Source organism: Phascolarctos cinereus, unplaced genomic scaffold (assembly GCF_003287225.1).
Source record: "Phascolarctos cinereus isolate Bilbo 61053 unplaced genomic scaffold, phaCin_HiC Scaffold_726;HRSCAF=1367, whole genome shotgun sequence".
NCBI classification, from domain to species: Eukaryota; Metazoa; Chordata; class Mammalia; order Diprotodontia; family Phascolarctidae; genus Phascolarctos; species Phascolarctos cinereus.
The window spans coordinates 254243772-254255927 of NW_027556098.1; the positions used below are offsets into that span (position 1 = coordinate 254243772).

The window sequence follows — 12156 nt, forward strand, 5'->3', positions numbered from 1 at the left end:
AAATACCTACTTGAATAGTGGTTCATTAGTATGTTGGCACTGATGGACTTTCAGCTGCTGATGTTTCTTAAAAGACTTGCTACAACCTTCAAAGTCACACTGTTAAGAAAGATTGGTTAAGATTTTAGAGAGAAGAATCCGTCACAAAAAAAACCATAGCCTACAACATGATTCCCTCTAGCAAGTAACATATAACTGAGGCAATATTTGCTACTTTCTCCACTTAGTAAGTATTAAATTCTTTTGTTTCTGGGTTTTAAAGAGGTCGGAACCTTATAAAGAACTTTTAAAATTTCTGCAGAGCCAGTATACGTAACAAATACTTACTACATATTGTTTTTGTTGATTTTCATGTTTGCGATCAGTATGTTTCTTCAAGTTCGATTTTGTGTTGAATTTCTGACCACAACCAGTAGCAGTGCAACTATAAGAAATCATTAAAGAGAGTCAAAAAGGAAAAAAAAGAAGCAGTTTAACTTTACATCTGTCTACCCTCATATTTTCCTTAAAAAAATCACCTACTCCACCAATAGGCAGTTATTATGTTCCAGGCACTGTAACAGATGCTGGAGATGCAAAGATAAAAAACAGAACAATCCCTGAAATCAAAAAGCTGCCAAGTGCTACACTAAATTAAGTCTATCAATGCTTTTAAAGTTGCATAAAGAAACGTGGATGTTACAAAGTGACTAGGATGGATAAATTATGTTTGGTGTATGGAATCTCAGCTCATATTAGGCATAGGAATGGCACACAAAGTACTGCCTGTCCTAGAAACACAAATACTCTCCACATCTGAACCAAAAGGAAATTAAGAGATTAGGAACTTGATTCCCCTGGCTCCAACCCTCCGACCTGAATTTCCAAAGAGACCAAAGAAATGAAAATGAGCATCACATAAAAGTCAGGAGAGAAGTAGAGAGGGCATTGGGGTTGTGATCAGGCTCTAATGCATAACCAATAGGGAGCTTTGAAGAGTAGAAGTAAAAGATGCCATTCAGGCAATGCATGACAGGAAGAGAAGAAGGAAAATGGGTGGTCACATGGTGAAGGATGACATGTGGTCAGATCGAGTACAGGACAGGTACATGTGACATCAGAAGAAAGTGAAGAAGGCTTCCCACACAGCAGGTGGACTCCCAGGAGTGAATTTAGGGCAGGACATGGATAAGAATCACACATAGACTAGTTGAGATCTGCATCTTCGAAGGAAATATCTCAACTGATGAGACCACAAATCCATGTAAGCATTTTTAGCCTATACTACTTCTTGGCTCCCAGGTAATCCTGATATGCCTCATCACAGCATGGAGGTAACCTTACATCTTTGAAGACTGCACCAAGGAAGTACAAGCTCTGGCATGTCTCATCATGCAGAAAAGGCTTTAAGTACAGGCCTGAGGACATACTGATCTACCAAAAAAAAAAAATACTGACCTACAAACTCTTTCCCCCATCCATTAAACACACACAAGTGAGTGTTGTTATTGTCAATTCACATCAGAAGATGAAAATATTGGGAAAATATGTATTTTTGAACATGTGAAGTAATGGCAAAGTTTCCTTCTAGCTGGCCACTTACAAGGCACCAACCTCCTTCCAAAGCCTCTGAAAGATAACACCGACTTACACGAATGGCTTCTCTCCCGTATGTGTCAGCACATGGCGACTCAGATGGTAGTCTCTGATAAATGCTTTGCCACAGCCTTCATAATGACAAACAAATGGTCTCTAACAAAGAGGAAAAAAAATCATTATTTTAATCTTGCCCTAGTTGGCTGTTATGATGAAGATACTAATGCAGTAAATTTGGCATCATTTAAGAGCCTTAATGCTAGATAAGGAAAGGAAGCTAGTAAATGCTTTCTTATATTCAGAGATGTACAGTTCTTATTCATTCAAACACTTATGGAACACCTACTATGTTCAAGCCCAGAATAGCACTTTCTGTGCAATCCTTAATTATTAGCCACAATGAATTACAGAAATGCCACAGCCCTGCTCTCTTCATTTTAAACTATGCCAGTCAAGTCTTATCACAAACTTCAAGGCACTACTCAAATCCTCCTACTGAATTGAAACGTGGTCCTATGAAATACTGCTGGAAATAAGTGGAATATGAATGGGAAGTAGGCCACATTTGGCCAGAGATTTTCAGGGCGTTGGTACTAACCTATAGGAAAGCTGACTTGTAAAAACACAGTCCTTCACATTCAAAAGATGAGGACACATTAATACAGAGTTAAGTTACATTAAATGCTGAGATTTTTTTCAATATAGGATTATACTGCAACCAAATATAGCAACCTCCTTGATTGAGTCTCACTGTCTGCTCTTGGTGCGCCAGGTCTCCACCCCAAGGCATGATTTAATCTGTAATGACGGAACCTGTGGTAAACATGCAAGTCCTACTTCATCCCAGACAAGCCCAATGACTACCCTAAAACAAAACCTCATACATACCACACCTGAGAACGCACACAGAAGTACTATTAAAGCATGGAAAACACCATTTGAAAAATGGCAACACAGTATGGATGCTAATTTACAACCAGGTCCCTAAAGACACTCATTAGGCCCTGGCATCAGATCAAGATAAAATATGTTATTACCAAGGGCGGGCAACCATGGAAAATTTACCAATCCAAATATTAGGAAGTCAACAATGTATGTAATAATGTATATTTAAATCCAAATCAACCATCATCACATTATAAACTGCTTCTTGACTGTTAGTTTTCTCAAGGCATATTTTAAAAAATATTTGGTATCAATTATTCTCTTTGGCTATACACAAATGACATAGATATAAACAAGTAGTTTCAGGGGATAAAAAGTAATTTACTGGCCTAACAATGACCCTTTCCAATCTACTCCCACCCACTATACGTTGAATGAACACTTCTGCTACTTCTCTTATATGGAACAGTCAGTCCTGAATTTACAAATATTTTAATTTTTTTTTCATATTTATGGGGTTTCATGGTTCACCAGGTTGTTTCTCATTCTCACATGATCACTTAGGAACATGCTTCCTATTCTGTTCATACATGTTCTTGTTAATGCCTTCTGGGCCACCTCCTTGGTGTAAGACATCACTGGTAATATACCTATAAATCTACCACATTTCTCCCCGTTGCCCTTAGAAATTACTTATAATTTTGGTTCTTCTGAGTTCATGGTGTTCCATGATTCACAATCATAAAGCAATACCTGGAGAATATTGGTATTAATAAAACAAGCAACAGGAATATGGGTTGATAGTTTCTTGGCTGCCCTTTTTTTTTTTTCTTATTATAAGAACCTTCCATTATTTTCTTCCTTTCTTTAGTCATCTTCCTCTCTTCAAGATCAAAGAATTTCCAAGTTGGAAGGGCCTTTAAAATCATCTAGTTCTTTCCATATCTGCACAGGAATCCTCTCTACCCTACCACCAACATAGCAACTGATGTAGCCTACAACCTCTATATACAAAACTTCCAATCCTGCCTGCCGCATCACCTCTATGCCCCCAACAGGGCTATTCTCCTCCATTCCCAGAGTAGCCAGTTATGGGCATTTACTGTGCAACCCTAGAATCTTATTGTTTTCATCAAACATCTAAGATTTCCAATGGGATCATCTGAAGAAAGGAAATAGGTGCTTGGATTGGAAGGAAGAGGAAAGAAAGACAAATTTTGAGGCTTGGAACACTAATAAACTGGCAGGCATGGTCAGAACACGGTAGTGGACGGGTTTGGAACAGTCTGAGGGTACTGCATGACATGTGTATGCTCTCTGAAGGCCAGCTTACGAAATGGACAAATACCCAAACTAAAATAGTCCTCAGTCCTATGCAGCAGCCTCATTCCAGTGACAGTGGGAGCGTGGGGGGCAGAGAAAGCAGATGTGGCTAAAACCATGTAACATGTAGACAGCTAAAATGATGTCTGTCAATACTTGTTAACTTTTCACTTCTGTTCAAAGAGCAGTGGAGATGAGGTCACTACCAGAGGCAATGAGCTATATCCCCATTACATTCTCATGATCAAGGAAACCAAGACACATGAGTAAATTATAGCTAGATGGAAGGACAACTCAGACAGAGCTGGTTTATCATTTACCTACCAGCAACAAGAAAACATGACTTCCTAAGTCATCTGGTCACTCTGCCTTCATCTTATAAAGGTAGGGATAAGCAGATGAGCTCTGAGGTATCTTCTAACTCTAAATTCTATGAACTTAGAAGAAATTTGTAAGACAGACATACTAGCTACCACTATCCCTGTTTTGCTGCTGAGAAAACTAAAATTCAGCAGTTAAATGAGTTTCCCACCACCACATAGATGATTTAAATATCTGCATCTCTCCCAAATCCAAACTGAGAATTCTTTCCACTCTCCCACACTGTTTCTCTCTAATAGTAGAGCACAGGCTTTTCAACAGGTGAGGGAATGAAAAGAGTGAGGGAAAGTCTGGATCAGCCACTACTGGAAGTTTCTGGTGATAGTATTAAGAGCATTCCTGTTCACAGAAAGAACTACATGAAGCCCAAGGTCCTTGCAAGTTGGAAGTTCTATTATTTCAATGAGGAGAAAATGCCACAACAATGCAAGAAGATAACAGACAGTTCTTTCATTAAGGAAAAAAAAAAGCAATCAAGATACCAATCAACTCGCATTTGCTGCTTGTTTTATCAACGCCAATGTCTTATAAGTGTTGCTGTATGACTGTGAACCAGAATACTGTGATATAAATAATTCAAAGGTCAATGGAAAGACACATGGCGGACATTACCAATGATGTCTTGCACCAGAGAAGTGACCCAGAAGACATTAAAAAGAACGTGTGTGAACAGAATAAGAGTGTGTGCTCTATCAAGAATGAGAAACAGTCTAAGTGGCATACTGGAACTCCCTACATATGAAAAGAAATGAAACGAAAAGAAGGCCTCTAAACATAAGTTCCCAACTGGAGAACTAATGGAAAGACAGAGGAAAGAAATATAGACAGCAAGAAGGAATGGAGAGTAATGCCCATGCTGATGAGGAGAATGCAGTCATTGTGCCCACAGTGATGAATCATAGTTCCATCACCTTCACAACAGGGCATGAAGGACCTGGGGAGAAGGGTGTTTTGAAAGTTTCCAAATGGGATCCAGTTCATCTGATGTAGAAAGCAAAAACAAAAGATAAACTTCCTTCATTTCAAATTCCACGTCTTGGTATCTCGGCACCCAAATGATGAGGGAACAATCAGACGCTGCAAGGCTTCTTACTCCCAAGAGTAAGAACTACAACTGGTTCTATTACTCATTCATCAAACATTTGTTAAATACCCATTAAGTATAAGAAAATGCTAGACTATAACCCTACAATTAAATGACCTTATGGCTAAAATATAATGCCTTTATGGGCTAACATTGGATCTAACCTTGTTTTGAAGATTGCGTACCTTAAAGCTATATATATGAGCAAAATATTTTACATATATGATCTCATTTGTTCCTGAAAACAACTCTGTGAAGCAAATGCTAATGTTATTCCCATTATACAGATGAGAAAACTGAAGGTCCAAAAGGTTAAGTAAATTGCCCAAAGGCACAAGGCTAGTTAAAGTCTCAGATGTGATCTGAACATGGGCTTTTCTGACTCAATTTCCACTGTTCTATCCACTGTGGCACACTACCTGGCAACACAGAATAGATTCTTAAGATAAAGGGAATCTTTTTCTAAGTCCAATTTACTTACGAATGAACTTTTGGAACACAATCCTTTCTTATGCTGAAAAGTACAATACTGTTTTGCACCATTCACCCACTGAGCATTTTGATATTGCTATAACCTGTCGCGGAACATAATTTCCATCTATTATTTCTACTAAAAACGCTTATTTATCTGGTACTTTAAGTCTTGCAAAGCCTTATCTCCACAACAACCCTGAGAAATGAGTAGTTCGTGTTTAAATGAGATAAATGTATAAAAATACTTTGCAAACCTTAATCTATTACATAAATGTCAGCTATTAGTTTTATTATATTTAACCCCACTGAGGAAACTGTGGATATGAGCAATTAACTGATTATCAACTAGTATGTGAAAGGAGTGAGAGCTGAAACCTAGGATCCTGACTCCAGGACCAGCACCCATATACTACCTCTAGAAAGTACCAAGAATGTTCATAACTAAGGTGTATGTTTAATTCAGCTGGGCAACAAATGAGATTACAGCACCTTTAGGGAAGGAAGAACTTCATGTCTACTCCTGACAGGTTACGCAATTTCTCTAGGTCTAAGTTTCCTCCACAATTCAATAAGGGGTTGGACCAGTTATCTCTAACACCTCTTCTGGCTCTGAATCCTATGACAGAAGAGGTGGGCAACTCCACTAGACAGAATTTAATGTTACAAGTTAAATTAATCTTCAGTGAATACAGTCAGGCATAGAATTGGATATCATAACGAGGGCGGGCAACTTGGTATAAGAGATAAAAGCCCTGGACCTGGAGTCAGGAAGGTGTGGGATCAAACGCTTTTGTGACCTTTGCCATATCATTTATCCACTCTTGATCTCAGCTTTCTCATCTGCAAAATGGGGTGATTATAAGAATTACATGATGTAATTGTATGTAAAGCTAATTTTTGTTGCTGTTCAGTTGTTTCAGTCGTGTCCAACTCATTCTGACCCCATTTGGGGTTTTCTTGGTAGAGATACCAGAGTGGTTTGCCATTTCCTTCTCCAGCTCATTTACAGATAGGATCTGAGGCAAATAGGGTTAAGTGACTTGCCCTGGGTCACACAGCTAGGAAGTGTCTGAGGCTGGATTTGAACTCATGAAGATGAATCTTCCTGATTCTAGGCCCAGCCCTCTATCTTTACCACCTACCTGCCCATCTTTTGGGGGTTTTTTTGGAAAAGACACTGGAGTGGTTTGCCATTTCTTTTTCCAGCTCATTTACAGATGAGGAAATTGAGGCAAACAGGGTTAAGTGACTTGCTCAGGGTCACACAGCTACTAAGCGATTGAGGCTGGATTTGAACTCAGGAAGAGAAGTCTTCCTGATTCTGAGCCCACCACTCTATCCACTAAATCACCTAGCTAGTGAAAAGCTAATTAGTGCTACATAAATGCCAGCTATTACTCTTACTGAAGTCTACCTGTCCTCAAACAAGACACACCATCTCTTGACTCCATGAATTTTCACTGGCTGTCCCCCACACCTGGCAACCTCTTCTTCACCTCTGCCTCCTGGCGTCTTTCAAGACTGAGCTAAATCCCAGGAAACCTTTCCCAATTCCCCTTAGCTCTAGTGCCAATCCCTCTGCTGGTTAATTCCTGTTTATTCTGTATATAGCTTGTTTGTACATAGTTGTTTGCATGTTGTCTTCCCCGTTAGATTGTGTGCTCCTTGAGGGCAGGGGCTACCTTCTGCCCTTTTTTTTTTTATTTTGGTATCCCCAGAGCTAAGCACAGAGCCTTGGCACATAATAGGTGCTAATAAATGCTTACCAATTGACTTTATCACCTGAGTAGGACTCAGAACTGGGGCAAAATTAACACACCAGGGCTCAAACATGAGGCATAGTAAATGTTTAACACATGGTTCTCCAAAAATAAATGTACAGGCAACACACTTTTAGGTTTAATCTGCATTATTAACATTTTCCTTATCACTTTCTTAAGTCTGGACAATTAACCAATTACATCAAGCCCTGATTGACAACTTTTGCCCATTTTGAGGTGTAAATGTGTGCACTAAAAAATTAACCATCCTATTAGGTTAGAAAGCTGGCTCTAGGCTACCCTTGGGCCTGGGTTTTATAGGATCCTAGACTTTAGAGTTGGAAGGAACCACAGAGATAATTTGCTTCATTGTAGAGATGAGGAAATGAAGCCCTGAGCAGTGAGTGACCTGTCCAAGTGACCCAAATGGCTAATTAGTTCTCCGGCTGCAAATCTAGCACTGTACCACACTGCCTCAATCGGTAAAAACAAGGGGGTTGGATTTAGATGGCTTCTGAGGTCCCCTCCGGCTCTGGACCTGCCTTTCTATGACCCGAGATCGAAATTATGAATATTCCTTGGGAGCTGATGACAGGAAAGAACCGGAAAGGACGCAAATGGGTGCCTAAGTCACAGAACAGTCTCCTAGATGGCATTCTGGTAGTAATGATACCACACTTCTCCTTTAGGAACTAGGAACTAGAATTTCCTGGAAATTTCAATGCATATCTGAAAATCCCGACAAAATCTAGATATGATTCCGGCAAAAAAAAAAAAAAAGCAACATTTCAGGTCACTCATGCCTCCAACGGCCACCACATCCTTCTCCTGGGGCCAGTCTGAATTTCAGAAGCTACACATTCTTAAGTGTGTAAAGTCTTAGATTAGTGCCTAGCCCTTTTTATTGAAGGAGGGGGAGATGCTGGAGGGAGGGATGGAGACAGCCACCCAAACCTGTGGTTTTTTAGGTTGAGAGCTCTTGGAGGAGAGGAAACACTACCAATGCACCTCGACAGCTTTATCTCAACTTGGGGTCTCAGAGAGTTCCTGAAGGGGGTGGGGAGAGGAGGGACCGGAAGGTTAAGTGCTAACTACGTCCAGCTAAGGATGTCCCTGAGGTAGCTCCCGAACTCAGGTCTTGGCTCCCAGACCAACTTGCCTCTGCCTGGAATTCCATAGGCATTTCATAAATGTTTGTTAAACTGACATTTAGTCACTCAGGGTTTACGTCCAGCTTGGAAGGCAATGACAGATAATGAAGCTTATTTAAATTAATTAAATTATTTAAACACTTAATGTGTTTAACACGCACTATGCTAAATGAAAGACACGATGCTCCCACTACAACCGATCCTCCGGTCGTCACTCTCCCTTTCCCTCCCCGGGCAGAGCAACCACCTCCACCCAAACTGGAAAGCACTTTCCGCAAAGCAACAAAAGCGGGAGCTGGACCGAGTCCCAGAGGTGGGACCACCCTGCTCTAGTCCTGGCGGCGCGGCGCGGCAGTCACCAGACTAGCCAGAAGGCTCGGCTCGCCACGCCCACCTCGCTCGGCCCGCCTCCCACGGGGGGGGTGGTTGGGGGGTGGGACAAACCCGTAGGGCTCCCCGGTAGCCGTCCCCCGGTGCTTTTACCTCCCCCGTGTGCTTGCACAGGTGCGCGTCCAGCTTCCAGGCCTTGTTGTAGGTGGCGCTGCAATCAGGAAACGAGCAGAAGTACTTCTTGCGGACGATGGGAGAAGAGGACGAGGACACTGAAGCTGGGGCAGCCGAGGGCCCGCCGGCCTCTTCACCCCCTACCATGCTTCCCAGCGGAACCTAAGCGCTTCTTACCCGAGCACAAGTCCGGACTCGCAAAGCAAGCCCAAGAAAGTTCCGGGAACGGCCGCTTGTCGTAAGCGGCATTAGGAGGCCCGAGCATGCTGGGAAAGCGAGTTTTTAATCTCACCGTGGGGCACCTTTCAAGTGCGCGTGCGCAGAGAAAGGACCAGGCTTCTCGCTTCTACCTCAGTTCTCTGGTCACCAGTCCCTGAAACCCCAAGTTGTCCATGGATGGATTTCAGAGGATCCGTGAACTTGGATGGGAAATGAATTGCATCCTTATTTTCACTAACCTTTGGTTTCCTTTGTAATCCTATGAATTTTACTTTAGGCGTTTACAAACATGATTCTGAGGAATTGTCTGTAGATTTCATTAGACTTGGAAAGGGGTCTGTGACACAGCAATGGATGAAGAACCCCTGCTGTGGAGGCAAAAAGCAGAAAACCTCCTTGTGATCCGTGTAGTTGCAGTGAGAAGAGCACATGTCTAGATTTCCTTGCCAGAATAAAAGGAAACATGAATGACGAGGCAATCAGGTGGCGGACTTAGGAAGAATCAAGCCTCGGAAGCTTACTAGTTGCGTCACCCTGGGAAAGTCACTTAACATCTGTTTGCCTACGTTTGCCTCTCTGTAAAATACAGATAACAATAGCACCTATTTCCCAGAGTTGTTGTGAGGAACAAATGAGATAATAATTGTAAAGTACTTAGCGCTGGTACTGTATAAATGTTAAGTATTATTATTACTTAAGTTCACCCTATAGGGAAAGACTCCTATTTTTCTTGGCAAACCAAATATTTCTGTGAAACTCCCCTGGTTTTTGTGGAACTTTATCGTCCTAGTTTTTCTCCTATCTCTGACTCCTGCCAATCAGTCCCCTTCACCTGTGGTCTCTGGAGTTCAGTTCTCAGCTTTCTATTCCTCTGTCAGCGTACTTTCTCCTTCAGTGACCTCTTCCTACCCTACTTGCTTCAGCCATCCCTATGCAGATGACTAATGATATATTAGCTCCACCACAGCCTGTTGGTGAGGTCCAATTTTGTGTCTCCAGCCTCAACCAGCCTCTTGCTCCAGCCATACCTGTGCAGGTGACTAATGGTATATTATCTCCATTTGTTGGTGAAGGCCAGTTTTGTATCTGCAGCTGGTGGTCAACATTTCCATGTGGGGGGTTTTGCCACTGTGGCAAAAACAACACGTACAAAAACAGAATCACTCCTCTTCTCCAAGCTGAGTATACTTTCTGATGTTACCTTTTCTGCCACAGGTGTCATCAGTCTTCCAGCCCTAAAACCGCATGATCATTTTTTGTCTCCTCGTTCCCCATCTTCCTCCCCTCCCCCAACCCCTACAACGTTCAGTCACTGAAGTCCTGTTGATTTTAATGGTTTTCATCAATGTTCTTTCCAGCCTTATCCTGCTCCCACTCTAGTCCAGGATCCCTTCATGTCGTTACCACAGCAACTCTCTTAACCAGTTTTACAGTCTCACTCCTCACCCAAAGCCATCCATCCTGTAAATCAATCCCAGATTAATCCTAAAACACCTGTGATGTTTTCAGTCTCCTTATAATGTGAGCTCCTGAGGCTGATATGTAGGGGTTGTTTATTTCCTTCTGGGCATTCTGCCTGCAATTCATTTCCAATTGATCCTTCATGTGGCTACCAAAATCATCTCCCTAATATATAGGTCTGACCTTGTTGCTTTCTTCCACTGAAAAACCTCAATGGGTTCTTTTCCCCATTAGGATAGACTACAAATTCATTAGCTTAGCATTTAAAGGTTTCTACAATTTGGTTCCAACCTATTCTCCAGCCTTATTTCACATGACTGCCCTTCACACACTCTACATTCCAGCCTACCTGGATTACCAGCTGTTTCTTGAAATCAACATGCTGCCTCCCACCTCTCTGTACATTGGCACAGGGCATTTCCCATGCCTAGAACTCACCAGAATGAACTTCCTCCTCCAAAGTTCAGCATGGGCGTCAGTTCCTATGGGAAACATCTCTTGCTTTTCCCAGCTAAAAGTATTCTATCTCCCTCAAATTTCACTACTGCTTCTTTTGGACCTTTCCTTTACCCTTATAGAAATCTAAGTAAATAAGCAAGTTAAGTAAAATATTTATTAAGCCTTATTATGTGCTGGGCACCAATCTAAGTGCTGGAGACAAAACAAATACAAGCAAAAAAAAAAAAAGACAGTCCTTCCCCTCAAAGAGCTTGCATTCTAACGGGGGAAGAAAACACAGGGAAGAGAGGAAGGTACCTGGTATGCAATTGTTGAGAAATACAGGATAGTTAGGATTAGTCTGGAGAGGAATTTAGACATGGCTGACCTGAGTGTCTAAAAGGAGATTCTGGGAAGAACCAGCCAATTGGAGGGTGAGATGAAGAGGTGGAGGGTTCTTCCAGTGTCTCAAGTCCAGTAATAGAGTGGGCTTCCAGAGTAAAGATGATTGTGGAGAAAGCCCAGGAGGAGGAGTACAGCCCTATTTTAAAAGCTCATACACAATTTAGATTAAGAGTCAAAGATGTGTAAGCCCATAGGAACAATTAGGTGTCTTTCTCAAAATTAAAGTGTTGAGTTTTAAGCCAATAAGACAGGCCTGTACAACATGCAGCCCTCTGTCACTTGTGGCCTGCCAAAGGATTTCCCCAGGCCCTCTAGAAAAATGTAGGGTCACCACTTCATGGGTACTGTTTGTCACTTGACAATCAGCAGTCAGTCTGTCTCTATTCTAACCTACCTGGGGCCCAAAGAAATTTAGCCTGTTTTAATTTTGGCCCCTACCTACTTCCAAGTTGTGCAGATCTGCAATAAGATGAGGGGCATCAAAAGCTAAGAGGAA

At 41.7% G+C, this 12156-nt stretch overlaps 1 protein-coding gene across 1 annotated transcript in view; it reads right to left on the reverse strand.

Moving 5' to 3' along the window:
• The window catches only part of GTF3A (general transcription factor IIIA), a 23459-nt gene extending 14095 nt beyond the window's left edge, over positions 1 to 9364 (reverse strand). The window contains exons 1-4 of the mRNA XM_020997133.2: positions 9117 to 9364; positions 1631 to 1731; positions 328 to 424; positions 11 to 99 (exon numbers count right to left, since the gene is read on the reverse strand). Coding sequence (XP_020852792.1) covers positions 11 to 99; positions 328 to 424; positions 1631 to 1731; positions 9117 to 9284 — 455 coding nt within the window. The 5' untranslated portion in view covers positions 9285 to 9364. The remainder of the gene's footprint in view (positions 1 to 10; positions 100 to 327; positions 425 to 1630; positions 1732 to 9116) is intronic.
• Positions 9365 to 12156: the final 2792 nt, after the last annotated feature.